The sequence below is a fragment of the Prionailurus bengalensis genome, chromosome A1, assembly GCF_016509475.1.
Source record: "Prionailurus bengalensis isolate Pbe53 chromosome A1, Fcat_Pben_1.1_paternal_pri, whole genome shotgun sequence".
In the NCBI taxonomy this organism is placed as follows: Eukaryota; Metazoa; Chordata; class Mammalia; order Carnivora; family Felidae; genus Prionailurus; species Prionailurus bengalensis.
Genome location: NC_057343.1, coordinates 94,631,644 through 94,659,465, shown reverse-complemented (window position 1 = coordinate 94,659,465; position 27,822 = coordinate 94,631,644). Strand labels below are relative to the sequence as shown.

General features: G+C 40.5%; 1 protein-coding gene across 1 annotated transcript; it reads left to right on the top strand.

The window, feature by feature from the left end:
* On the top strand, positions 1-27,822 carry FEM1C (fem-1 homolog C). Its single transcript, XM_043556212.1, has 3 exons — positions 1-354; positions 1,213-1,946; positions 23,095-27,822. Exons 2-3 carry the CDS (start codon positions 1,403-1,405, stop codon positions 24,402-24,404), a joined length of 1,854 nt encoding a protein of 617 aa, XP_043412147.1. The 5' UTR covers positions 1-354; positions 1,213-1,402; the 3' UTR covers positions 24,405-27,822.

Here is a 27,822-nt window from a genome sequence, read left to right as displayed (position 1 = left end):
CGGCGGCCGCCGCCCTCCCCCGGCCCAATGGCGCGGCTGCCGCGTCAGTGATGTGAAACCTGGCTCAGGCTCGTCCGGCCCCCGGCCCGCAGCCCATTACACCATCCGCCGCGGCATCCGCTGCAGCTGCTGTAGCCCGCGCAGCCAGGGAGGGCGGGAGGCGGCTCGGCGTGGCGGGGCGGGGCGAACGGCGCGGCCGGATTCATTCCTGTGGGGCGCGGGGCATGGAGGAGCTGTGCGGCTGCAGGCGGAGCAGGCCGGCCCGGGCGGCGGCGCGGACAACGGTTTCAATTTAAGGGGGGCGGCCCGAGCCCGAGCGGCCAGCGGCGGTGGGGAGGACCAGCCCCCGGGCAGGTAGTGGTGGCGGCAGGGGCCTGCCGGAGCCCGGGCTGCGGCCTGAGGCGCCCGCGGGGAGGCCTGGGCGGGAAGGGGAAGGAGGGCGCCCCCGGCAGCGGGCGGCGGGCCGGAGGCCCCCAGCTTCGGCGGCCCGGCGGGCGAGGGTCGTGGTCGCTCGGGGAAGGGGCGGCCGGGGTCCGGAGAAGGTGGCGGTGAAGGTTACGGAGGGGCACGGGGTCTGGGGGAACCTGCGATCCCTTGCGGGGTGGGGTGGGGGGGGAATCAAAATGGGGCGGGCGAAGTTAGAGAGAAGGCGGCCGGATTTCCTGAGAGCTTCGAGTAGTTTTAAAGGAAAGCGAACCTTGTCGGGCGAGGGCTTTGGCGTTGGCTGGCCGCGGTTTGTCGTGGCCGACCTTTTTGTTCCTTCTCGAAACCCATTCTGGCCATAGCGAGGCCTTCAGTCTCGCGCCCTTGGCTCGCTCCCCTCTGCAGATGTGAGGAAGAGAAACATTTCTGAACCCGCGTCCCTCGCCGCTTTCGGGTGCACTCTCCCTGGGCGTGTGCAAAGCAAAAACTAGAACAATGCTGGGCTGCTCTGGAGGCGAGAAAACCCGGTCGCCTGTAGTGTTTCAGCTTACCGTATATAGAAAAGAAACTGCCTCCCACCAAACCAAAACATTTGGGTCTGTGTGTAACCTTTTTGTAGTCTTTCCCACCGTGTTTTGGTGGCTTGAGTTGTCCCTTAAGTATGGGACTATCCGGCCCCCTCCCTCCCCCTAGGAGTAGAAATTAAGAAAACCTAAACTGTTTTTGCCTTTACCTATGGAAAACTCACAAATCCTCCCCCCCCCCCCTTTTTTTTCTTCCTTTTCCTAGTTTGGTGCTCTGGTTTTCAGATGTTGGAAGGCAGTAAGACAGAACACACTCTCCGTGGTTTTATATCCGTTTGGAGTGCCGTGATTAACATTGAACTTTGGTTCCTGTAACTCTTGCCTGTGTCCGTAGAGTTAGGCTGGGGCTTTGCTTTGAAGGATAAAAAAAGCGCAGCCAGCTCCACCGGACATAAATGGATCTAAAGACCGCAGTGTTTAACGCAGCTCGGGATGGCAAACTCCGGCTTCTCACCAAGTTGTTGGCAAGCAAATCCAAAGAGGAGGTTTCCTCCTTGATCTCCGAAAAAACGAATGGGGCCACGCCACTCCTGATGGCCGCCAGGTACGGGCACCTTGACATGGTGGAATTCCTCCTAGAGCAGTGCAGTGCCTGCATAGAGGTCGGGGGCTCCGTCAATTTTGATGGCGAAACCATTGAGGGGGCCCCGCCGTTGTGGGCCGCCTCTGCTGCGGGACATCTGAAGGTGGTTCAGTCTTTGTTAAATCATGGAGCGTCCGTCAACAACACCACTTTGACCAATTCAACCCCTCTCCGAGCCGCCTGTTTCGATGGCCATTTGGAAATAGTAAAGTACCTTGTGGAACACAAAGCCGATTTGGAAGTATCAAACCGCCACGGGCATACGTGCCTGATGATTTCCTGTTACAAAGGACACAAAGAGATTGCGCAGTATTTACTCGAAAAGGGGGCAGACGTTAATAGAAAAAGTGTCAAAGGTGAGTGCAGCCTCTTCCTTTCTGTGTTTTTTAAGTGTTTACCATCGTTTTCAGGAAGCTGGATGCATCACTGTAAACAGTGGGCGTTGAGTCAGCCCACATTGACAGACCTGTTCCGGCTAGGTGTCCCTTCCAGCATAACCTTGTTGGTTGTTTCTCTGATGTTTGAGAATACGCTGAATGAGTGTGATAACAAGCCCTCAGTCGCTGTGTTAAGTAGCATTTTCCGTCTCTTATTTGGAGTACTCTCCAATTCCCCGGTTCCCCAGACTTACAGGGGATGTTAGTGACAGTTGACCTGAGCCTTTAGGCTTGTGTTCAGTCTACTTGAGAATATACTTCAAGGTAACGTATTTTTTTTTTTTTGCCTAGATTGTTTTGTTTTTTGTTTTCTGTTTTTGTTTTTTAAAGAACCCCGGTGTAGTAGAAACTACTATATTTAGTGACTCATTGTCTTGTGTCTTGGGTAGGCATTTCATTTGTTATTTTGTCAGGGAAGGCCAGGCCACACTGACCTGGAAGGATTAGTGTCAGTGGAAAAAGAAAATCTGTCCCCTTCTTCTCTTAATTTATTGTGTGGCCAATAGAAAACCCTTTCACGTTGAGCATGTATTAAATATAGCGAGAGAGAAAACATTTTAAAATATGCTACAAAACTGAGCACAGAACAAGGCGTGGATTTGTTGGCTAGCAACAGTGTCAACACCTTTGTGGAAAAGAAGGGCTCAGGTTCACAACTGTGTGTAATTTTCAGGGATGTAATAAACCTAAAGCAGCAAATGATAGTTGCGAAGCTTTTTTTTTTTTTTCCCTAAGCTCTCCAAGACAGCTGTTTTGATAGCGTATTTTGATGCTTGGAACCTTTTTTTTCCCCCTTCAGCATGTTTGTTTATACAATAGCAAAGTGATTCACAGCCCAATTTAAAAAAAAAAACTATTAAAACTTAAAAGGAGACTACACACATGGAACGAAAAATTCAAACAATTCAAATTGATTTCCAGTGTTTACAATGAGAAAGAAGTCTGATTTCTAGACCTCCAGCCCCCTGCAGCCTCTGTTTGTAAGCACTCTCCCTGTTTTTGTGTGTTCTAGAGATAGTCTGTGCGATGACAGTATACTTGTCTATGTCTCTTCCTCCCTCTTTCCCTTCTGTTAGTTGATGCATATTATTTTGTTGTTGTTGTTGTTGTTTTTAAACCTTAAATTATCTTGGACCTCATTCAGCTCCAACACACAGAACTGCCTCATTCTGTTTCATGGCTACACAGTATTTCATTGTATCAATATACATAATTTATCTAGGCCCTGTTGATGGACAGTTAGGTCACATCCAATATAAGCAGAGCTTCTGTGAATATTCTTAAACAAAAGTGTGGCTTTGCACACTGTGTGAGAATAGCTGTATTATAAATACTTACAAATGGAATTGCTGAATCAAAGGGTGCATTTATCATTGTGGGAGCCTCTGATTGCCTTTTGGAGAGCCTACACCACACAATTAAGGGACACTACATAGTTATTGGACATAATTCACTGAAATTAGTATGATCTTTTTAAAAAAGGCAGGCTCACTGATTTTCTGTAAATTTTTTTTGTCAGAGAAAATATAAAAATCTCACAAAATTCCACTATAGACAATCCTTTTGAAAAATATTTCTGAATTTATCATAGAGATACATGTATGTAATTTTATTATATATGCTCTTCTGTAACCCTTTTTTAGCTTAATAAATAATATCTGTAATGTCACTAATTACAGCCTTTTAATTTCAGTAGCTGCATACTCCTAATGGAGGGTTATCTTCTGTCTTTTCAGTAGGATAAAAAACGTTCCTGTAGACATTCTTTCTTACCCTTTTTTTCATGCGTTCTTGCTTGTCTTTGAGGTGGGTTGTTGGCTCAAATGACAGCATGACATTTTTGTTTGTTTTCAACACATTCTTTTAAAGAAAGCCTGTTTTAAGAGGACAGTTACTGCTTACGTGACCAGGTTACCATGGGAAATGCTTTGAAATCGTAAGTAGCTGAGAGAGGGTTAAAAGGTATGGCTGCTTGGGGCGCCTGGGTGGCTCAGTTGGTTGGGCCACCCGACTTCTGTTCAGGTCATGGTCTCACTGTGAGTTCGAGCCCCACAGCTCAGAGCCTGGAGCCTACTTCTGATTTTGTGTCTCCCTCTCTCTGCCCAGCTCCTCCCCCCCCCCCCCAATAAATAAAATAAATAAACATCAAAAACAAAAGGTATGGCTGCTTGTTTAGGCTTGTTTGATTTGTTGTTTCTTTCGTTTGGGTTTTTTATTCATTAGCCTAATAATACACAGATTGTTAAACTTACATATTTAAGTAAAATTATTTTAAACCCTTAGGTCATTGGAGAAATGAGTCCTGGTACTGTTTCCCTTATGGTTTTCAGAGGTTCTTTGTCTACTTCTGGAGACAGAATGTGTGAGACACCTGTGCCCTAAACAGATCACATTTGTGTGAGCATTTTCCCCTAGTAAACTGAGTGGTATCTCCCTCAATTCCTTTGCTCTTTCGGAAGAAGGTTCCTTTTATCACCATCATCACATAGCTTTGCATGTGAGGACATGTATGCTGACTCTTTTGGTCAAATGATCTAATTCTAGAGTTGTTTTTTCTTGCTGTTTCAGTATCTACCACTTGTGGCTTTTACAAAAAATTACACTTACCATGAGAAAATAATTTCGTACCAAAAATTATTTTCAGATAGCCTCCTTTATACATATATATATGTATGTATGTGCATATACACGTGTATATATATACATGTATATATATATGTATATATATATATATACATGTATATATATGTATATATGTATATGTACACATACATGTATATATATACACACATATACATACAAATATAGTATTTTAAAAATATATATAACATGTATCACTTTGTGTGCATTGCTTTTACCTGTCATGGTGTCTTTTAAATTCTTTTTTTTTTTTTTTTCAACGTTTATTTATTTTGGGGACAGAGAGAGACAGAGCATGAACAGGGGAGGGGCAGAGAGAGAGGGAGACACAGAATCAGAAACAGGCTCCAGGCTCCGAGCCATCAGCCCAGAGCCTGACGCGGGGCTCGAACTCACGGACCGCGAGATCGTGACCTGGCTGAAGTCGGACGCTTAACTGACTGCGCCACCCAGGCACCCCTGTCATGGTGTCTTTTAATTTCAACAGTGATTTTTTTTAAGTTTACTTATTTGTTTTGAGAGAGAGAGAGGGAGAGGGTGAAATGGCATAAGTGGGGGAGGGTCAGAGAGAGAGAGAGAGGGAGAGAGAGAATCTCAAGCAGACTCTGCACTGTCAGCATGGAGCCCAATGCGGGGCTTGAACTCATGAAACTGAGATCGTGACCTGAGCTGAAACCAAGTCAGATGCTTAATCTCCAGAGCCACCCACACACCCCTTGACAGCGATTCTTAATGAAAATTGGGGGCTGATTAAAGTATATATGTACCCTCCCGCACTCTGATCCTGAAGCTTCCATTCCTTGATAATCACTCTCTTACTGACTCTAGATTGTTTTATGGGTTAATGCATAATAAAAAAACAGGAACCAGTTGAATCTAAGGGGAACATTGGAGAAGGATCTATGCGATAGAACATCAAGAAAGGATTTTGCCCCCCTCCCCCCATTTTTCCTCCTGGCCAAAAAGTGGAAAAGACTGGTGAGACTAGGGATAAAATAGAATAATTTCTTAGGAAATTGTGTGTGTTCACTGTTGGAAATGGTTCTGAAGAAAGAAGACATTGGCAGATTATGCTTGGTCTGCCTAAATACAAAAAGCACATGACCTCTACGTTCCATTGTATTCCATTGTTTTTTTGCAGTCACGCTGTCTTCTATTCGATACATGGTAATATTCTATTCGCAACCAACTCGTTACCTCTGGAGACAGTGGGTTCTTTCTTTTCCCCTGGCATTCAGAAAGGAGAAAAACTTTGAAATATTTAGAAATATTTCTCCATTTTAACACAGCATTTGATGTTTGAAATAGGAGAGCGGGTTGTGTAGACTACAAATCAGAAGTGATTGAACAAGCCTGTGTCAGAGTGATCACATTTCAGCCCTTCACGGTTATGGTCATCTTTGGCTTGCTTTGTTTTTCCTTTTTTTTATGTTCTCGTTGTTCAGTTCAGAATAGGGTCTGTAGTACAGTTAGGTGCGCCCTTCAGTTCTGCTTTTACACCCTGATTTGATTGGGGAATTGAGCGGCTGAAAGTGATTGGAATGCCTCAGAGCAGAAGAGCTTCTCTGAGTCGGGACTGGGAACACTGGTCCTAGCAGGATCCTCATGCTATCCTCATGCATGGCTTAATCTTTTTAAATACCCAAGGTAAGTAGGTTAATTGGTAATAAGATAATAACTGAGTTTTCTGTAGGCAAGGCATTGTGCTGGACATTGTGGGAGGCTCTGAGAAGACACAGGACGTCACATTTGCCAACTGCTAACGGGTTAGTATAAGTCCACGCTGGTGGATTTTAGAAGAATGGGATCTTCATGGAGACGCTGAACTGGGCCTTGAAAGGATTTTTGGGGTTCATATCGCTAGAATGCATTTGGTACAGTCTTATGGCGTGAGGAAGGGCACATTGAGAGATCTGCTTGGAGGGTCCAAGAATTGGAAAAGGCATATTTGGACCAAAGGGCGCTCAGGGCTAGATTGAAGTCTAGATAAAGGAGTTTGATTTTATTCTTTATGTAGAGGTAAGGCAGTGAAAGTTTGCGGCTGGTGTTTGTATCCATGTGTTAGAAAGAGAGCCTGGCCTGTAGTGGGTATTTGGTAAATGAGTTTGTTGAATGACTGTGCTGGATGTAAGAGAAAAAGGATTATACGCTCCTTGTTGGCAGGGACTGTTGTGTTTTTCTTTCACTATGGAAATAAATACACACATGGAGACATGAAATAAGAAATGAAGACTGTAATTGTGAAAAAACAGCAGTACAGGTGGGTCTCCAGGGGATTTCTTTCTCCTCTCCTTTGTTTTCTGCAGTAGTTTAAAGCAAACCCTAGGCATATTATATTAGTTCTGTCCCATAGGATAGGCATTTTGGGCTCTAGGTGTATTTCAGTCAAGAAAATCTGAAAAAAGAAATCTTATTGTTTTTTTTCTTGTTTTTTTTTTTCACCCACTGTAGCTGCAAAATTATTTTAGATAAGAAAATCTGCCCCGTAAATTAAGAGCTGTTGATACTAAGGTAAAGGACCAAGAGGATACCCCTTGTCACCTAGGTAGTTTATTTCCCTGTACTTCAGGACTCTCTGAGACTGTTGGAAGTAGTTCTATTTTCTTTCTTGACTTTGAATATTCTTCTCAGCTATTGGTTCACCTTAACACACCTACTTCAGAGAAGAGGTGAAGAGAGGGACATCAAATTTCATTCTGTTTTCTGGCGTTTCTGTGTTCATTCTGATTTCATAATAATGAAAAACAACAACTTACTAGTTGAATTCATTCACATTCAAATCCCAGAGCATCAAGTTGCTCCCTTGAGTGGTTCCACGTTCATTCTTGCCCTCTTGTGTCCCTGAGCGTACGTCTCTGTATCCCCAGGGAGACTTGATATCCTCCTTGGAGAAGTGAAGCTGCAGAAAATGTGTAGATGGAGCCCAGTGGGGAGATAGCCATCGTGTTCCTCTGCGCCTGGAGATTGGATTTTGAACTGTGAATCCTCACAAGTGAACCGAAGTTGGAGAAAATAAGTAGATCCTGAACACTATTGCTCTTTTAGGGCTATTGGCAGTGAGTTGAGCTTAAGGTTGAGGTTAAGTTTTACTTCTTGACCTTTGGGTACAAGTGGGACTGTCACCAAGTCTGTCTTTATCAGATTTTCCTAGATTAAAAAGTGTTTAAAACAAAATTCAGGAAGCCTCTGGCATTCTAGAGACGAATGCTCCTGAGACATTAGGAAGGTATGTGATGGAAGATAGAGGTGGGAACCAGCCTAGGTAAAGAAGCCATGTGGGTGCAAATCTGAGGAAGACATGTCTCTGCCTTTTGTCCTCCACCGTTAGGAAGAATGGCCAGGAAAGGGAGTTTGAATGAGTCTCAATTGTAATGTTGATGTTTTCATCAACTGACATTGTGTAATTTTCATCACATTACACTATACTGTTGATTGCTTTTAGTCTGGATTCCTAAGCTCAGGTCGTCTTAGCCTTGAAATTGCACCTGATGTCAAGACCCCTCTCCTAGGCACTTCTGATTCCCTTTCAGTCATAAGAATTCATCTTACTTCTGGATGCATATGTTTTTAGCATTGAACTTGTTGGAAGCTCAAGGACCTGTGTCGTTAAATTTCCATATGCTTCGAACTCAGCGCCTTATACACAGGATTAATGAAGGGAGGGCACATGGTAACCTTGGCACAGTTTGTCCTTGATTCTGTTTTGATTCCTTTTTTTTTTTTTTCTTCAAACTCCTGTTCTCAGGTATCTCTGGTGTTAGCATAAACATGGGGAAGGGAAACATCCTGAGCAGAGGAACTTTCTAGTGCCTCTCTCTACCCCTTCTAGTGTTTCTCTCTACCTCTTCCCTTAACACATACCATTTAGTTATTCCAGGAATAAAATACTTGGAATCAGCCTTGTTCTGCAGCTGAATCGCAGGCCCCCTCCCCTCCTTTGCAAGTGAGCCTCTCACGGTCCCAGCCACAGAGCTGAAGAAGAGTGGATGGCAGGCACAGTAGGCAAAGAGCAGTGGTGAGAATTGTTCTTGTGCATTTCCAGTAAGTCTGTTACAGTTAGAGACCCTTTAATTGCTGTTTCTAAAAGTCAGAAGTTTTTACCAAAAACGCAAGTACTTTGATCTTAAGACAGCTTTGAGACGTACTGTTCGCCCATTTAAGTGTGTGAATCAATGTGTATTCACAGAGTTGTGTGGTCATCACCACAACTACCTTTTCATCCCCAACCCGCCAAAACCCATATCCAGTCATACTCACTGCATCCCCTCTCCTCTCCCACCCCAAGTGCAGAAACCTTAGGCAGTCACTAATCTTTCTGTCCTCTAGGGACATAGGCCTGCTACGGACATTTCATATAAATGGAGTCCTAATATGTGGTCTTTTATGATTTGCTTCTTTCCCTTAGCATATTGTTTTCAAGGCTTGTCCATTTTGTAGCATGTTCTTTTTATTGCTGGATAATCCCTTGTGTAGATAGACCACATTTCTCCATTTATCAGTTAATGGGCATTTGAATTGGTTCTGCTTTTTAGCTATTAGGATAAGAATGCTGATAAGAATATTCATGTACAAGTTTTTGTGTGGATGTTTGCTTTCATTTCTCTTAGGCATATGTGGAGGAGTGGAATTGCTGGGTGACATGGCAACTCTCTGTTAACCTTTTAAGGAACAGCTAAACTATTGTCCAAGTGGCTGTACCGTTTTACATTCCTGTCAACAGCCTAGGAGAGTTCCAGTTGTCCACACCCTCTCCAACGTTTGTTACTACTATTTTTTCTTTTGGAGGGGGGAATAGCCATCTCAGTGGGTGTGAAGTGGTATCTCATTGTGGTTTTGATTTTGATTTCACGTGATGATGTTCACCATTGTGTGCTTTTCATGTGCTTATTGGCCATTTGTTTATCTTCTTTGGACAGGTGTCTTTTTGTATGCACGTTTTAAAATTGGGTTATCTTTTTATTACTGAGTTGTAAGAGTAATTTATGTATTATGAACACAAGTCTTTTATCAGATATTTGATTTGCAAATATTTTCTCCTATTCTGTAGGTGGTTTTTTCACTTTGTTCTTTTTCTTTTTTTTTTAAACTTTTTTAACGTTTCTTTATTTTTTTGAGACAGAGACAGAGCATGAACGGGGGAGGGTCAAAGAGAGAGGGAGACACAGAATCCGAAACAGGCTCCAGGCTCTGAGCTGTCGGCACAGAGCCTGACGCGGGGCTCGAACTCACAGACCGTGAGATCATGACCTGAGCCAAAGTCGATGCTTAACTGACTAAGCCACCCAGGCGCCCCATCACTGTTATTTTTCTAAGTAAATTTAATTTTTTAAAGAAAATGAGAGAAGTTAAGAGTAACGGAAAGGGAGTCAGGTATACCATTAAAATAAGAGGAACAAGTGAAATGAGTACTTACAACAAACTTAAATTTTTTTTTTTTTTGTAAAAACTGAAGTGATTATAAAATGTCTCTCCCTCCCATTCCTTTTTCCTTCCTTCCTTTCTTTTTATTGAAGTATAGTTGACAGAACATTGTATTTGTTTCAGGTGTACAACATAGTGATTTGAGTAATAACGTACGCAGTGTTCATCATAGTGAGTGTGGTTACCATCTGTCACCACGCCATGTTACTACAGTATTATCGGCTGTATTCCCTGTGCTGTACTCTGTATCCCCATGACTTACTTATTTTATAACTGGAAGTTTGTACCTATTAATCCCCCTTAGCTATCTTGCCCATCCCCCCTTGCACCCTCCCTCTGGAAACCACCTATATTTATGAGTTGCTGTTTTGGTTTGTTCATTTTGTTTTTTAGATTCCACGTACAAGTGAAATCATATGATCTGTGTCTTTTGCTGTCTCACTTATTTCACTTACCATCCCTTTTGTCCCATCCATGTTGTCATAGATGGCAAGATTTCATTCTTTTTCATAGTTGAATATTACTCCATTGTGTGTGTGTGTGTGTGTGTGTGTGTGTGTGTGTGTGTGTGTATACACAGATGCACATGCACACGCACCATGTCGTTTTTATCTGTTTATCTGTCGATGGACGCTCAGGTTGTTTCCATATCTTGGCTGTTGTAAACAGTGCTGCCAGAAACATAGGGGTTTATGTATCTTTTCGAATTAGTGTTTTTGTTTCCACAGTGGCTGTACCAGTTTACGTTGGTGTTTTCACTCTTCTGATAGGTATTATTCACAGCAATTTGGATTTTATTTTACAAACTGATTTCTTAAATATTCACCTTGTAGATCACTTAGATTTGACTTAAACTAGAAAATTGTTAAGAATACACTGCAGGGTTTACTGATATCCTTTATTACAAAGGAAAGTTTCTGAGGGTCAAACGGTGTAATTTAGTCATAGAACACACCCTTTTCCTGCTGTGGCATAGAATTTTCTCATTCACGCATAAGGTGGAGTGGAGATACTCGTTTTTCTGTGTGGTGTGAAATAGGGCTGTGACCTAATCCTCCTTTTCAACTTCTGTTCATGTGTCTTTTTTTTTTTTAATGTTTATTTTTGAGAGACAGAGACCAAGTTCGAGTGGGGGAGGGGCAGAGAGAGAGGGAGACAGAACGTGAAGCAGGCTTCAGGCTCCGAACTGTCAGCACAGAGCCCGATGTGGAGGTCGAACTTGTGAACTGTGAAATCATCACTTGAGCTGAAGTCGGATGCTGAACCGACTAAGCCACCCAGGAACCCCCCTTTTTACTTTTTAATGTTTATTTATTTTGAGAGAGAGCACAGTGTGGGAGGTGTAGAGAGAGAAGGAAAGAGAGAATCTCAAGCAGGCTCTGTGCTGCCAGTGCAGAACCCATCACGGGGCTTGAACCTATCAACCGTGAGATCATGACCTGATCTGAAATCAAGAGTTGGATGCTTAACCATCTGAGCCACCAAGGTGCCCCTTCTCTTTGTATTTCTTGATATCATTATTAGATGTGTTAGTTTAATGGCAGACACCTATATGACAAACAGGAAAATAAGATTTCTCTTCTGTTTTGAAAATAAGATTCCTCCTCTGTTTCCCTGGCGCTCATAGTAGCAAAGACCAGCAGCGTAGGCATCACTTAGATCCACCCTGGATCACCTGAATCAGAATCTGCATTTTACTGCGATCCAGTGGTGATTGTGCACATTAAAGCTTGAGAAGCACAACTTTATTTGACTAAAACACATACACACAAAACTTGAACTGTGTGAGAACTTTACAAAACAGCAAAATCTCTTCAATTGATATTGTTAGAAAAAGCAGTTTATAGTAGACATTTTGTATTTGTAAAACATTGTATAGCCCTTACGAGAACATTTTTGTTTCAATAAAAATAGAAATTGGGAGTGGTTTAGGAACTGACTTAATTCTGATCCTGGAGAGCCTAAGTAATCTTATTCAAATGGAGATAGTTATAAATTCTGTGTTGAAGTTCTTGTATGATTTAAGTCGTTAGTTGATTGGTAACAATCTCATGCAGACAATCACTTATTTATTGTTTAGTCAAGTCCAAAACATCTGGTGTGGAGCCAGGGAACTGTTAGGGCTCCAACTAGTTATTACTCAAAATACTAGTTTGTTTTTGGATTACTTATTTTAGGAAAATCTTGACCCCTTCGGTAGGCACCTCAGCTTTCACAGTGGAGTGTAGTCTCATGTGCCTGCTATCACAAGATTACAGGTCTCTAGAATTAACAGCAGCCAAGATTGGCGCTTGTAGAAAGGTCTTCTTGAGAAATACTGCCATGATTTTTGTTTGTTTTTTGTTTTATTAAGTTTTTATTTTAATTCCAGTATAGCTAACATACAGTGTTACGTTAGTGTCGGGTGTACAGCATAGTGATTCAGCGCTTCCACACATTACCCCGTCCCGGTGCTCCTCACGGCAAGTGTGCCCCTTAGTCCCCATCACCTATTTCACCCATCCCCCGAGCCCACCTCCCTTTGGTGACCAAGCGTGCACACCTCCGTCTCCTTCCCTTAGTGTCCATCCCAGAAGCCTCTCAACGAGTAGGGCTACCTTTTATTCTTCCAGATCCTTCGCACTGTTTCTATGTTCAGTTATAGGGTTGAAAAGTAATACATTTAAGATCATACTGTGTTAACTTTCTGCATACATACTTTAACTGAATTAACACTTGGACCGTTAGCTTGATTTTTAAGAAATGGCCTTTTAACAGACATGCCTTTTGAGAAATCATAAGCATTTTCCATAATGAATTCAGTGTCAGAAGTTTTATTTTTTCTTCAAATGAACATGTTCTGAGTCAGGCATTGAGAATTATATAATACAATGTTTATATTCTTTCTTTTTTTTTCTTTAGTTAAAGGTAAATTAAATTTCAATGCTAAATATCCCTAATTTCATCTAAGGTGCCTGGTAATATTAGTATTTATTTTTGAACCTTGTGTTCTATTTTTAATTGGCTTTCTTACTCTGAGGACACAAAATTAAGACCTTATGAGGTAGAGATAGCGAATCTTGTGTATTATGGAAGCATTTTTTTTTTAAGTTTATTTTTGAGAGAGAGCATGTGTGCATGAATGGGGCGGGGGGGCGGGGAGAGAGAATTCCCAAGCAGGCTGCATACTGCACACTGTCAGCATGGAGCTCGACTCAGGGCTTGAACTCACAAACCGTGAGATCATGACCGAAGCTGAAATCAAGATCAGATGTGTAATCGACTGAGCCATCCAGATGTCCCTGGAAACATTTTTAAGAGGCACATAACCCAGGGAAAATGCTTCAGTTGAATATTTAGTAGTGCTTGGCACATGATGTTATACACCAAGAGTTTGTCATTAATAAACCTAGCAAAAATTAAATACAATTTTATTGGTCTTTGATGTATAATGTAGCAGAGGTTAGTCATCAGGACATAGTTAACTTGATTTTTAAATTCAACTTGTTAGATATTTTTCACAAGAACTTGTGTTTAATACTGAAAGCATCTCTCTCGAATGAAACAATAGAGCAAGGTATATATCATAAATATAGCAGATAACTGATCAACATTTTATAAAATGCATAGAGAAAGTCAGACTAATAGTCCCAGAAACTGGAACGTAAATAGACTTGTCATAAAAGAAAATAAAGTTTGTGAACAGACATGGGAAAATGCTCTGTGTCTCTAGGTATAGAAGTAATATAAATTAAAATTCGAAAATTCATTCTAGTACCAGAAAGAATACTATAAAAGTGGAACTTTTATTTTATTAAAAAAAAAGTTTTTTTTTTTCAATGTTTATTTTTGAGAGAGAGAGAGAGAGAGAGAGCGAGAGAGAGACAGAATCTGAAGCAGGCTCCAGGCTGTGAGCTGTCAGCACAGAGCCTGACCTGAGGCTCGAACCCACAAACCGTGAGATCATATCCTGAGCCGAAGTCAGACGCTTAACCAACTGAGCCACCCAGGCGCCTCCTATAAAAGTAGAACTTTTAAAAGATTGTCTAATTACTTTGGAATGAATTAAAGATGTATTTTAAGCTTTCACACATTTGTGATTCTATTTTAATTTAGACATTACTTTTTTTGTCATTTAGTTATCGAGGTATAATTTTATACAATAAAACTCATCTTTTTTAGCAAATAGTTCCGTAAGTTTTGATACACATACACTGCAGCTTGCCCACCAGTATAGTAAAGGTAGAACAAGGGTTCCTTCATGCCCCTTTGCAGTTAGCCCCTCTCAATCTGGCCCCTGGCAGTCACTGGTCTGTTATCTGTCCTTACAGGCTTTTAGGCACTAATTGTAATAGTGAAAATCCTGAAGCTCTGCAGACATCCATTGACGGGAGGTGTTTGTGTTAACTTGGTTCATGCCTCCTTGCTCGAACTCACCATAGAGCCGTTAATAATGATCGCGTAGTATCCATGGAGTTCATGTGGACCATGTACCCACCGGTAGCCCATCGTGACAAAATGACAGATGTAGGAGAAAAGCAGGAAACAGTTGTAAACAGACTGATTAGAACTTTATCAAAACATCTATGTAGAAAGACTTGGAGACTTCAGACAAAAATTATAGTTGCTTTAAAATTACGCCTTTTTTTTTTTTTTGCCTCCCTTTTCTAAACTTTTGAGTCAAGGTCTAGACTATAATTCAGAAACATTTTTTCAGAGCTTTTAGGACATGAAGCTGTGGTGGTCATATACATAACTTGTTAGAGTAATTAAGATTTCTCTCCTGAGATTTTACTTTTTAAGCTTACTTTATCCCGAGTTTGAATCACTTTTTGTGATACCAGCTATTAAAAATTTAAGAATCTTTGGGCGCCTGGGTGGCTCAGTCAGTTAAACGTTCAACTCTTAATTCTGGCTCAGGTCATGGCCCCAGGGTCATGGGATTGAACCCCGTGTTGGGCTCCACGCTGAGTGTGGAGTTGCTTAAGATCCTCTCCCCCTCTCCCCTTCCTCCCTTCCCCCCCTTCCCTCCTTCCTCCCTTCCCTTTCCCCCACTTGTGCACTCTCTATCCCAAAATAAATAATAAATATTTTTTAAATGTTCGTTTATTTTTAAGAGAGAGGGATAGAGTGTGAGCGGGGGAGGGGTAGAGAGAGAAGGAGACACAGAATCTGAAGCAGACTCTAGGCTCTGAGCTGTCATCACAGAGCTCGACGCAGGGCTTGAACCCACCAACTGCGAGATGGTGACCTGAGCCAAAGTTGGATGCTTAACAACTGAGCCACCCAGGAGCCCCAATAAATAAACATTTTTCAAAAATTTAAGAATCTTACCTTAGCCTTAGCAGTGTGCTAACTGCTAGCTGGGATACAAAGGAAATGTTACATGGGGTCTGTATAGTTTAGGAATAGACTGTTAAGGTAAGAAAACCGGTTTGTGTGGCAGTAATACTGTACTATTAGAAGATATGACATAATATTATAATAGCCCATGTAGTAGGGTTACCTACCAGGATAAGTGATACATTTATTCACTAGGCATTCTCAAAATGACAAATCGATGTGGTATAAACAAGATGGCCTCTTTGGGCAGCTGAAGTTTCTGTTGAAACTTGAAGGACAAGAAGTTAAAATGGTAAAGAAGGAAGAGTGTATTACAGGGAAATGAAAAGCCGAGGCGTGGACACGAGTGGGATTGTCCCCCGTGCTGGGAGGGACACTTAGGACAGAGTGACAGGAAGCAGAAGTGGGGTCTCTGCCATGTGAATGATTGATAATGTCTTTTGAATGAGAGTGTTGACCAACTATGGCCCGGGGGTCAAATCCTGCCCACCTCCTATTTTTGCATTGCCTGAGAGCTAAGATGTTTTACCTTTTAATTTACATTAAATTGGAAACAAATTTAATGAAGAAGAATATTTTATGACTCATGACAATGCCATGAAAGTCATATTTCAGTGCCCATAAGTACATTTTTGTTGGAAACCAGCCGTCCCCATTCATGTAACGTATGGTCCCTGGATACTTCTTGACATGGCAGAGTCGAGTGGCTACAACAGAGACCTTACAGCTTGCAAAACCTAAAAATAACTGTCGAGCCCTTTATAGAAGAAGTTTGCCAGCTCCTGGCAAGATTCACAGTGCAGCATTCGTATTGGACGTGCTGATAAATGAGGCTGGAGAAGTAGGGTAGGGTAAAATCCACTCCTCATAGTGTGTCTTACATGTGTTACCACTAACCAAGATTCAGCTTTACTTCACATGTTTTTTTCTAAAACTATGGATTTCTTCCTTGTTGTCCTCCCACCCTGCACAGATAGTGCCTTGAGAATCAGTGCTGTGGGATTCTTCAAGCCATCTTAAAGATTTTCAGCTGTTTCTTTAGAGGAAGCATGAAGGGTGTTGAGTTGGAAAGTAACATGATCAGTGGAGTTTCATTAGGAGGTTTGGCTTGTATTAGATAAAACTTACTCATCAGATTTGAGGACGACTAGCATTTAAAATATGACCCCAGGAATGAGCAGAGCACTACAGTGGTGATTGGGAGGCATGGGTGTGTGTTCTATTACTAATGTCTCTGTTTTCTATTTGTAGAATAAGTGTTTTCTCTGCCTGCATAGTTATGGATGTAAGATGACAAGGGGGCAACAGTTGATACATAACATTTAGGAAAATAAAAAATGCTGTGCTGCCGTATGGATACTGTTTTCTTCTCTGATGTCTGCTTTTTATTATTTGCTTCTGCTTTCTCTGGGTTTAATTTACTGTTTTTCTCCTTTACTTTCTTGAGATGGAAGTGTGGCCATCTTTTTAAAGCCTTTCTTCTTTTCTAACATGTACCTTTGAGCACAATTTCAGCCATATCCCACCAGATCAGTTACTTAAGGTTTTTGTTCTCATCCAGTTACAAATATTTTCAGTTTTTCCATTGGGATTTCTTCCTTGACCTGTAGGTTATTTAGAAGTATATATTTAAAATTTCAAATATATGGAGATTTTTCTAGCGTTTTGTTGATGTTGGGGTGTGTGTGTGTGTGTGTGTGTGTGTATGTGTTTGATATCTAACTTGCATTGTGAACTTAGAACATAATCAGGGATATCAGTCCCTTGACATTTCTGTGTGACTCTCTTTATGGCCAGAGTGTGGTTGGTGTTTCTATTTTTCCCTATATCCTTGGAAGAAAATGGTATTCTACAGGTGTTGAGTCCAGTGTTCATTTATGTATGTCTGTTAAATCATGTTTGTTAATTGTGTTCAAAATCTTCTATATCCTTACTGGTTTCGGTCTTCTGTACTGAGAAGTGTGTTCAGGTGTACTTGCCCGATTGTGCATTTGCCCGATTCTCCTTGGAGTTCTGTTGATTCTTTGCTCTATATAATTCAAACCTATGTTCTTAACTCAAAAGAAGTTTAGAATTACAGTATCTTTATGTTGTTTTGAATTTTATATCCTTATAAAATATTTCCCTTTATCTCTAATTAGCCATGCTTTTTGCCTTAACGTCTGCTTAGTTAGGATCTGCTTAGTCCTTTATTTTATTTATTTTTTTAACATTTATTTATTTTTTGAGAGAGTGTGAGTGGTAGAAGGGCAGAGAGAGAGGGAGTCACAGATTCAGAAGCAAGCTCCAGGCTCTGAGCTTTCAGCACAGAACCTGATGCAGGGCTCAATGAACCGCGAGATCACAACCTGAGCCAAAGTCGGCTGCTTAACTGACTGAGCAGGCACCCCAGTCCTGTATTTTAATATCACACAGCTTCCTTATAGTTACTTTTTGCATAGGATATAAATTTTTTTCCCTTTTTTTCCTCTTTAGCCTTTTTCTGCCCTTGTATTAAAGGTTGTGTCTCCTGTAAGCAGCATGTAGTTGAGTTTCATGTATTTGTATTTTCAGTCTGACATTTTATGTCTTTTAATGGGAACATTTTGTTTGCTTGCTTTTAATGTAATTACTAACATATTTGGATTTTAATCTCTATTTTCTGATTTTTATTTGTCCTATCTGGTTTGTGTTCTTTGTTTCTCATTTTTTTGTCTGAATTCTTTTTTTCTTACTTCATTTTCTTTCTCTATATTAGAGACTACATAATAATGACATGCTGCATATCCGCTGTTATTTTATGGATTACTGTACTACCTTGACTTACCAAAGGAATAACATAAATTTCTTTTTTATTTTATTTATTTCTTTTTTCATTTTTCAAATTTACATCCAAGTTGGTTAGCACATTGTGCAATAATGATTTCAGGAGTAGAATCCAGTGATTCATCCATTAACGTATAACACCCAGTGTTCATCCCAACAAGTGTCCTCCTTAATGCCCCTTGCCCATTTAGCTCATGGGCCCCCCCACAACCCCTCAAGCAAACCTTAGTTTGTTCTCTATATTTAAGAGTCTCTTCTGTTTTGTCCTCCTCCCTGTATTTATATTATTTTTGCTTCTCTTTCCCTTATGTTCATCTGTTTTGTATCTTAAATTCCACATATGAGTGAAGTCCTATGCTATTTGTCTTTCTCTAATTTCCCTTAGCATAATACCCTCTAGTTCCATTCACATAGCTGCAAATGGCAAGATTTCATTCTTTATGATTGCTAAGTAATAACTCCATTGAATATATATACACTGAATTTTTATCCATTCATCCGTCGATGGACATTTGGGCTCTTCCCATGCTTTGGCTATTGTCAGTAGTGCTGCTATAAACATGGGGGTGCATGTGCCCCTTCGAAACATCACACCTGTATCCCTTGGATAAATACCTAGTAGTGCAATTGCTGGGTCGTAGGGTAGTTCTGTTTTTAATCTTTTGAGGAACCTCCATCCTGTTTTCCACAGTGGCTGCACCAATTTACATTCCCACCAAACAGTCCACGAGAGTTCCTTTTCTTCACCGAAGCTTGTTATTTCTTGTCTTTTTGATACTAGCCATTCTCACAGATGTGATGTGGTATCTCAGTGTGGTTTTGATTTGTATTTCTCTGATGATGAGTGATGTCGAGCTTTTTTTCATGTCTCTGTTAGCCATCTTGATGCCTTCTTTAGAAAAGTGTCTATTCAAGGAATAACATAAATTTCTGATTTTACCTCTGTCCGAGCCTTGCAAACATGTTTAGAATAGTTGAACTCCACTTACCCTCCTTTTATGCTGTTGCTGTGAAGCATTTCATTGCTCTGTATGCATTTCAAGCCCTACAAAGCACTGTTCTTTCCAAAGTCTCTATTTCTTATGTATTTATCCCTTTTATTGATGCTTCTGTCCATATCTCGATGCTTCCATGTGGCTCATCTTTCTTTTGCCTAGAGAGAACACCCCGTAGTATTTAGGTCTGCTGGTCATAAGTACCTTGGTTTTTCTCTTTTCGTTCTTGCCTGAACCAGTGCTTCATTTCACATTTATTCTTGGTGTGGGTGTAAAATTCGAGTTGGCGCTTCCCTTCCTTCAGTGCTTTTAAGATACCATTCTGTTGACTCCCAAGTTCCTATTCCCCAGGAGGGCTTGGCTCTCAGCCTAGCGGCTCTTTTGCAGGTGGTTTCCACCTGTGCTCTGGTTGTAACGTTTCTCTCTTTGCCTTCGCACTGGGCAGTTTTGCTGTAGTGAGCCGGGAGGTGATATTCTTTGTATTTCTCTGTCTTGGTATTTGTAAGACTTCCTAAATTTGTGGTTAGTACTTTATCAGCTTCAGGAAATTCTCAGACTTTAGCTGTTTAAGTATTGCTTTGGGCCCATTTTCTTCCTCTAGAATTCTGGCTTTCAGGTTGTTAACCCTCTGACATCGTCTCTCACTGTCCCTGCTTTGCCAGCTTGTCCCCTCCATGCTGCTTTCTGTATATTTTCACCTCACTTATTGTCCAGTCCCTCAGTCTCTCTTCAGCTGTATGTAATCTGCTTTTAAAGCCACCCACTGAGGTTTTCAGTTCTAGAACATCCGTTTTGTTCCTTTTTTGTAGTTTCCACTTTTCTAATTCTCAGAAATGTTTTTTAATCTCTCATACTTTGCGAAGCATAATTATTATTCCGAGGTCTGTGTCTGATAACTATATTATCTGGATCTTCTGTTGGGCCTATCAGCTCTTATTTGTCTTGGTTTTGTGTTGCAGTTCCTTTGATTGGATACTTAACATTATATATAAAGAGTATAAAAAAAATAATTTGAGCTATAGCAAATAGACAATATCTTCTCTAATTACTATTTGTATTTGCTTCTGGCTTTTGACTAGTTTAACTAGCAATCCCGAATTTCCTTAATTCAGTATCAACACGATCTTAAATTGGATTTAGGTTCCTCCAGTACCTGGTTTGTTTGCAGTTTGCCTTAACTGCTAGGGTGCAGCCCTTCAGAGCTATGACTCAGGGTGTACGGTGAGGGGGGAGGGGGGTGCAGGGAGCAGTTCAAAGTTCCCTTCTTAGTGGGTTCTGGACTCTGGTTTTCTCCCCTGGCTCTGCCAAGTTGTCAGAAGCTCCACTCAGTTTTTTACTAGCTGCTGCTTCCAGAATTGGTAGAGGCCACTGGGGGAAGCTTCCCCAAATCCTGGACTTCTCTAATTTTCTTTCTGCTCCCGGATGTTGTCCACTTTTTAGCTCTTTGCTAAATCAAACAGATTTTTAAAAATAAATTTTTCAGCTTTTCTAGTTCTTACCGGGAAGATTGATCATACTCTGCCATTACTAGATGTGAAACTCTTCTGCCATTACTAGATGTGAAACTCTTCTGTATGTTTTTTATTTTTAAAAGTCATCTTTTTCAGTCTATGGTGTATTTCAGTACAGCAATTCAGTTAATTAAGAAAATGACTTCTCACAATCTAAAATTCTGATCAAGAATATGTCAATATGTTTTAAAAGAACACAGTAAAATTCTAAGTCAATTCAGACAAAAAAAAAAAGAAAATGACTTCTCTTGCATTATTTTTTTTAAGTTTATTTATTTTGAAAGAGACACATATGGCACGAGTAGGGGAGGGGCAGAGAGAGAGGGAGACAGAGAATCCCAAGCAGGCTGTGGGCTGCCCACAGGGAGCCCAACACAGCACCCGAACTCACGAAACCGAGGGACCATGACCTGAGACTAAACCAAGAGTCGGATGCTTAACTGACTGAGCCACCTGGTGCTCCTTTTGCATTCTTATTCTTGATTTTATATGACTCTGAATGGAGAAGAATGCCATTGAAACCTTATGTTTCCCTTATATTGTCTCTTTCTTAGAGGAAAAAAGTACTATTAGGGATTTTTAATTTTAAAAGTTTTAAAAATACATTTAGTAGTAGCTGTGTTTTTTAATGGAAATTATTTTGAACAAATGAACGTTAGTAGTCAGAAGCTCTGGGCTCTCTGAGTGCTTGGTTATATACACATTGCTAAAACATGCCATCAGACACCATTCCATTGTGGACCTTTGAAATCTTGAGTCAGAATAAATATGTGCAGATAGTCATGTAATTCCTGTAGGTATCATGGAAGAATAAACAGGATAAGCCTGTGGAAAGATTAAAGTCCTAATGTGTCATAACTTGCTTTTTGGAATTGTAGTTAATAGATCTGTTATGTGAAGTATTCAAGTTTAAACCAGTGTTTAGTACACCTGCTGTGTCAGCATCCCCCCACCCCGAGCTGGCCTCCCCCCCCCATGTCTGGAGGTGAGTCAGCATACCATTATAATCATGGCTGAGATGTATTGCAGTGACGTAATGAAGGGTGTGCAGCTGGATCCTAAGAGGGGGAGGCACAGGTGGGGTCGAGAGGAATCTTTGCAGGCTTTTTTCGCTGTCTCCTTGTCTTAAGAGGTCACACACAGCAGTTTTCTGCCCAGGGAACCCCATTAGAGACTCAGAGCCCAGGGGTTTTCTTGGAGGCTAGTCACATAGGCACCCTTTGCGGAAATACCCCAAATTCCAGGCTCTCAGAAGGAAAGCAGGTATTCAGCATAAACTATATTATCAATACAAACAGGAAGCCACTCTTATCATTTAAGGAGGATTTTCTGAACTCTTCACCAGACGAGTTCTCAGGTGTCAGCTGAGGGCTGTCCCTTAGCAAGCAGCTAGTTCTTTCTGAGGATAACCAGTCTCTGCCAGCTATGTTAACTCTTTTCTGCACATGTGCCTGAAATGACTCACTGTTGAAATTTTTTGCAAACACCGTGTAGAAATACCAAAGGTCTGTGTGATAATTTTTGTTATGATAACTGGTAAAATGTTTGGCATTGAACTCGGGCAACTGAAATACTTTGGTGGTTGTATTGTCTTAATACGTTGCGTACAGGCTTTTACAGCATGTGCCTGTTGTCCGTTTTAATCCACGTGTGGGAAGAACAAGACCGCGTCAGAACATTTAGTACATCTGAAAAAAATGTTTAAAAAATTAAATTACCATGGGAAGTAATCCATCATGAAAGGATACTTCAGATGTCTCTTTTAAACTTCATAATGAACCACCCACATATTTTTTTCAGATTTTAGTGGACTTGTTTTTCTTACGGGAGCTGAGGAAAGTACTTTGTCACCGAGGATTTTGATTAAGACAGCTTACCTCCCCATTTGACAATCAAATATTGAAAGACATAATTTCTGACTGCTATTAGAATCAAACTAGAGGATCTTAGATATCATGGATTCAATTTCTTGTTTTTAAATGTGGAAGCTGACCCAGAAAGTTAAGTGACTGCAGAGTTGAATAGCTGGTTAATTTCATTTCATCACTTTTGAGTCAAAGAATATGCACTTGAAAACATTATTTAAAAAACCCAAGAGGCCATGGATTAATTTTGAATTTCATTTAGTGACTTGGATGATCCTTTCATGCCTAATTTGGTCATATAGTCACCAAACTTAACAAGTGTTTATTTAACTTCCTCTGTGTGTCAGACACTAGTTTTAGGTGCCGGGATAATTTTTTCTCATGTGTAGTCAAATTGATGTCCCACAAAGGGCGGCCTGGGACTGCCTGCTTCTCTTTAGGTTCCTCATGTGTTCCGTTGTACCCTGGTCCCTCAAAATCTGTTATCTCTTTCTTTCCTCTCCTTAAGGTAATACTGCATTGCACGATTGCGCGGAATCTGGAAGTTTGGACATCATGAAGATGCTTCTCATGTATTGTGCCAAGATGGAAAAGGATGGTTATGGAATGACTCCCCTTCTCTCAGCAAGTGTTACTGGTCACACAAATATTGTGGATTTTCTGACTCACCATGCACAGACGAGCAAGACAGAACGGATCAATGCTCTGGAGCTTCTGGGAGCTACATTTGTAGACAAAAAAAGAGATCTGCTTGGGGCCTTGAAATACTGGAAAAAGGCCATGAACATGAGGTACAGTGATAGGACTAATATAATTAGCAAGCCAGTACCACAGACACTGATAATGGCTTACGATTATGCCAAGGAGGTAAACAGTACAGAGGAACTAGAAGGTCTTATTGCTGACCCCGATGAGATGAGAATGCAGGCACTATTGATTAGAGAGCGCATTCTTGGCCCTTCGCATCCCGATACCTCTTACTATATTAGATACAGAGGCGCAGTCTATGCGGATTCTGGAAACTTCAAACGATGCATCAACCTGTGGAAGTATGCTTTGGATATGCAGCAGAACAATTTGGACCCTTTAAGCCCAATGACCGCCAGCAGCTTGTTATCTTTTGCAGAACTGTTCTCTTTTATGCTGCAGGATCGGGCTAAAGGCCTGCTGGGCACCACTGTTACATTTGACGATCTTATGGGCATACTGTGCAAAAGTGTCCTTGAAATAGAGCGAGCCATCAAACAAACTCAGTGTCCGGCCGACCCATTACAGTTAAATAAGGCTCTTTCCATTATTTTGCACTTGATTTGCTTATTAGAAAAAGTTCCTTGTACTCTAGAACAGGACCATTTCAAAAAGCAGACGATATACAGGTTTCTGAAGCTTCATCCGAGGGGAAAGAATAACTTTAGCCCTCTTCATCTGGCCGTGGACAAGAATACCACGTGTGTGGGGCGGTACCCTGTTTGTAAATTCCCATCTCTGCAAGTGACTGCCATACTGATCGAATGCGGTGCTGATGTGAACGTCAGAGACTCCGACGACAACAGTCCCCTGCACATCGCTGCTCTCAACAACCATCCAGACATCATGAATCTCCTTATTAAATCAGGTGCACATTTTGATGCCACAAACCTGCACAAACAAACTGCTAGCGACTTGCTGGACGAGAAGGAAATAGCTAAAAATTTGATCCAGCCCATAAACCATACCACCCTGCAGTGTCTCGCTGCTCGTGTCATAGTGAATCATAGAATATATTACAAAGGGCACATTCCAGAGAAGCTGGAGACCTTTGTTTCGCTTCATAGATGATGACCGGACTGTATGTTCTGCACTGTCAAAGCACGAATCGGTAACAGTTGTTTCATAAACGAGCACTGTTGTGATGACACCAGCATTCACTTAGCTTGATCTCCTCGTGCTCTCATTGGCTAAAGCATTAGAAGCATCCGATTGACAGGATTGGTTTCCCAGTATTTAATATAAATATACCATATAATATATTGTTGGTGAACTATTGAGAAATGTAATGTCCTCTTCAAATTTCTAAAATTGTCTGCCAAAGGCTTACCTGTTCTGGTTTTGTTTGCTGTTGGGTGTTTGGGACAGAGTTCACCGTTTTTCAGTGGTGTCTTTATACTTTACTGGTTTGTGAATTTTATACAATTGAAAAATCTTTCTTTTTCCTGCTTTTTCCTTCTCTTCTCCAAGCTTCTTCCCCGTTTCCGCTTCCTTTGTTTTCCTAACCATTTCTACTTCAGAATTTTTTCCCCCCTTACGGACCCATGCTAGGTCGTACACCCTCTCCGGACCTGTTAACCATTTGCAGTTACCATAAGTGCTTTATCTTCTCTATGCACCGGCTTAAACTTGACTGTTGTATGTTAGCACATTTTCTATGCAGCAGTTGGTCAACTTCGACTCAAAACACTGTTAAGTTTCGTTACAAAGTTCATTTTATGAAAGTGGTACTCTCTGTAGCATGAGTATTTAGAGCTACAGGTTAGCTACCCGAGCTCAAGCTCTTTTGTTTCTTTTTTTTTTTTCTCTCTCTCTTTTTCTTCACTTCTGAGGTTTCTCTCTCTACTCCACTGAAATTATCGTGTGCTAAATTTGGGAAACAAATCTATTCTAACTCATTAACCCAGTTGAAATTTAGGTCTGTCATCTTAATATATCATGCAGTACAAGGAAGAATCTTTATAAAGCGACCCACCTTTCATGCTGCGCCAGCATTGGCCCGCTTGTGCTGATGATGTGATTAGGTGTAGAGCATTTGCTTAAATTTAACCTCAAAGTTTATCATACAGCTTTAATGAGTCACATTGACATAATTCAGCACTTGAACTGCAGATCACTTTTAGTTACCAAAAGAGCTAAAGCATGTCAGTGGCATGATGCTTGCCAAGCCAGATCTAGGCATCTAGGATAATTAAGGTATTTTAGTATGCAATTTACTGCCCTAGTATCAGAGGTCAGTAGAGTGTCCATTCTTTCTTTCTTCCAGCCTAAGTATACCTTTAAAGATACCTTGCATGAATTACTTTGGTCTCAGTTATTTGTCACTGTAGTTAAACACAAAGGTTGCAGTGCTTTCTATATTCCCTTACTGAAAGTTAGCTTCGCTCTGCTTTTCTTTTTTTATGTGTCGTTCTTTTTGTTCGTTTGTTTTCTGCGAACAGCTTTGCTAACACCACCACACACAGAAAGGGCTCTTTTAAGAAACGATAAGTGAAAAGTATTAAAAAAAAAAAAAAAAAAAGATTCAGGTAATTCTCATTCAGCACTTTATTGTTATTCAGAATGAAATTTATGATGGCACATTTGCCCTGCAAATGTCTTAATGAAATTGTTCTGAATAAAAAAGCTCCTCATTTGTTGGAGAAAAACTCAAGTTTACCTGTGAGTCGAATGAGCTGGATCACTTGGGTTTTTGCTTCCATTTTATTCAGAGGGTTTGATGTAATGGTATTTAAGGAGGCATCACTGCAAAGAATCACATTAGGTTTATTTCATCTTTATTCAGTACAAAACTCATAATGAACAGTAGTAAGTAAAAAAGCATTAGACTTACTTTCTGATTAAATAATTGAGGTTTAATTTTTTTTTTTTTAAGATATCTTTACTAGGTTGTGAATTGAATTTCACCATTGAAAAGGGTGAATGGGATATAAATGGTCACTCTCTAGCCTTTCGATGAAGAGATTTTAAAACCATATTTACCACGGACAAATTTGATGGGGTATTTGAGCTGCCACATGTATTAGTAATTTATGATTTAGACAAATATGCTAGAACTCTCAGACATCAGTATTTTGAAATCATTTGCCTCTGACCTTGTGGTATAAGAATTATATATGCATGAGCTACTTTTTTTAAAAAGGGAAACTTTGTAAGTACAGTAAATCTACACCAGTAGATCTCAGTAATTTGGGGGTAAATGATGAGCAATTGGATTTTTAAGTGATTTAACATTTTCCCCTCTTTTTGGGAGGGGATAAGAGGGCTTACGTGCTCGTATAGTAACACACACCTCACTGTACTTTATAGGTGAACTTGAATCATACAACTTTAGTGGAACTAAGGATTTCTTGACGTAGCCTTTTCCACCACTAAATATTGATCACTTAGAACAGTTCTTCGGCTTTGAGAACTGAAATGCCTTATTTCAGTTTAGGGTACAGTTCTCTGTTCGCCATCTAATGCTGTTCGGAGCTCTTGGAAAATCCGTTAGTTTGATAGCTGAGAATGGTCCATGATTTCATTCTGGAGGAGGTTGGTTAAGAAACGTGACCTTGGACACCGTTAAGGCCTTTGTCTGAAAGTATTCTCACAGTCGTTCTTGACTGAATTAAAAAAATACTTAAATTTGTGTTCCTTTTTTTTAACCACAAATGAGTACTTTAATACTTGATGAGCTAATTGTACTCGTGGGATTCGAACTAAACTATACTGTAACATGGTGATATTGGCTGGGGTTTGTAAGTTTTGGTGACATTTCTGTTCAAATGCCCTGTAAGGCCTGCTGAATTTCCAATGTTCCGCTCTTGATCATTCCTGGAAGAGAAATGGTCATTTTACTCAGATTATTAGATACCAGTCTACTTTATAAAGACAAGTGGATTATAGGTTTAAAAAAGAGTCATTTTCTTACCCATAAATCTGACATGGGCATAAAACCCAAATCAGCAAAAACTAACATGGTGCCCATGACGACTTTGAAGTTAAGCAATTGCTCACTGACAAAGTTACTACCTTAACGTGTAATATCTTAGAGACCCCGCAGCTACTGTGACTTGGGAAAATTCTTTAAATTTGTATGTGAAAAAGTAGCTCTTTAAAATCATTTTGCCCAGCTGAAACCTTAGGTTGAATTTTACAGGTAAAATAATCCTTGTAATTATCAGAATTGTGGGAACCAGATGAGATAATAACCATTTTTTCGCGTAATGCGACAGCAGCATTCTTGCATGGAACTTTAACCATTTTAGAGTTAGATCCTAGAGAAACTAATTGGTCGTCATCCTTTCTCTTTCTTTTTTCTTCTCTTTTTTTTCTTTTTGCCCTCATATATCACTAAACAACTAGTTTCTCCCTTTTGTCACTTCCCATTGCATATTTTTCAGAAGAAGTACTGTATTCAGATGCCAGCCAATAAGTTGTCACATAATGGAAAATGATATGCCACAACATTCATTGTAAGGTTTAATAAAATTAAATTTGCACCAAA

Coding starts and splice junctions, on each gene's coding strand:
- FEM1C (XM_043556212.1), top strand. CDS start 1,403: ATGGATCTAAAGACCGCAGTGTTTAACGCAGCTCGGGATGGCAAACTC. Junction 1,947..23,094: donor TAATAGAAAAAGTGTCAAAG/GTGAGTGCAGCC, acceptor CCTCTCCTTAAG/GTAATACTGCATTGCACGAT.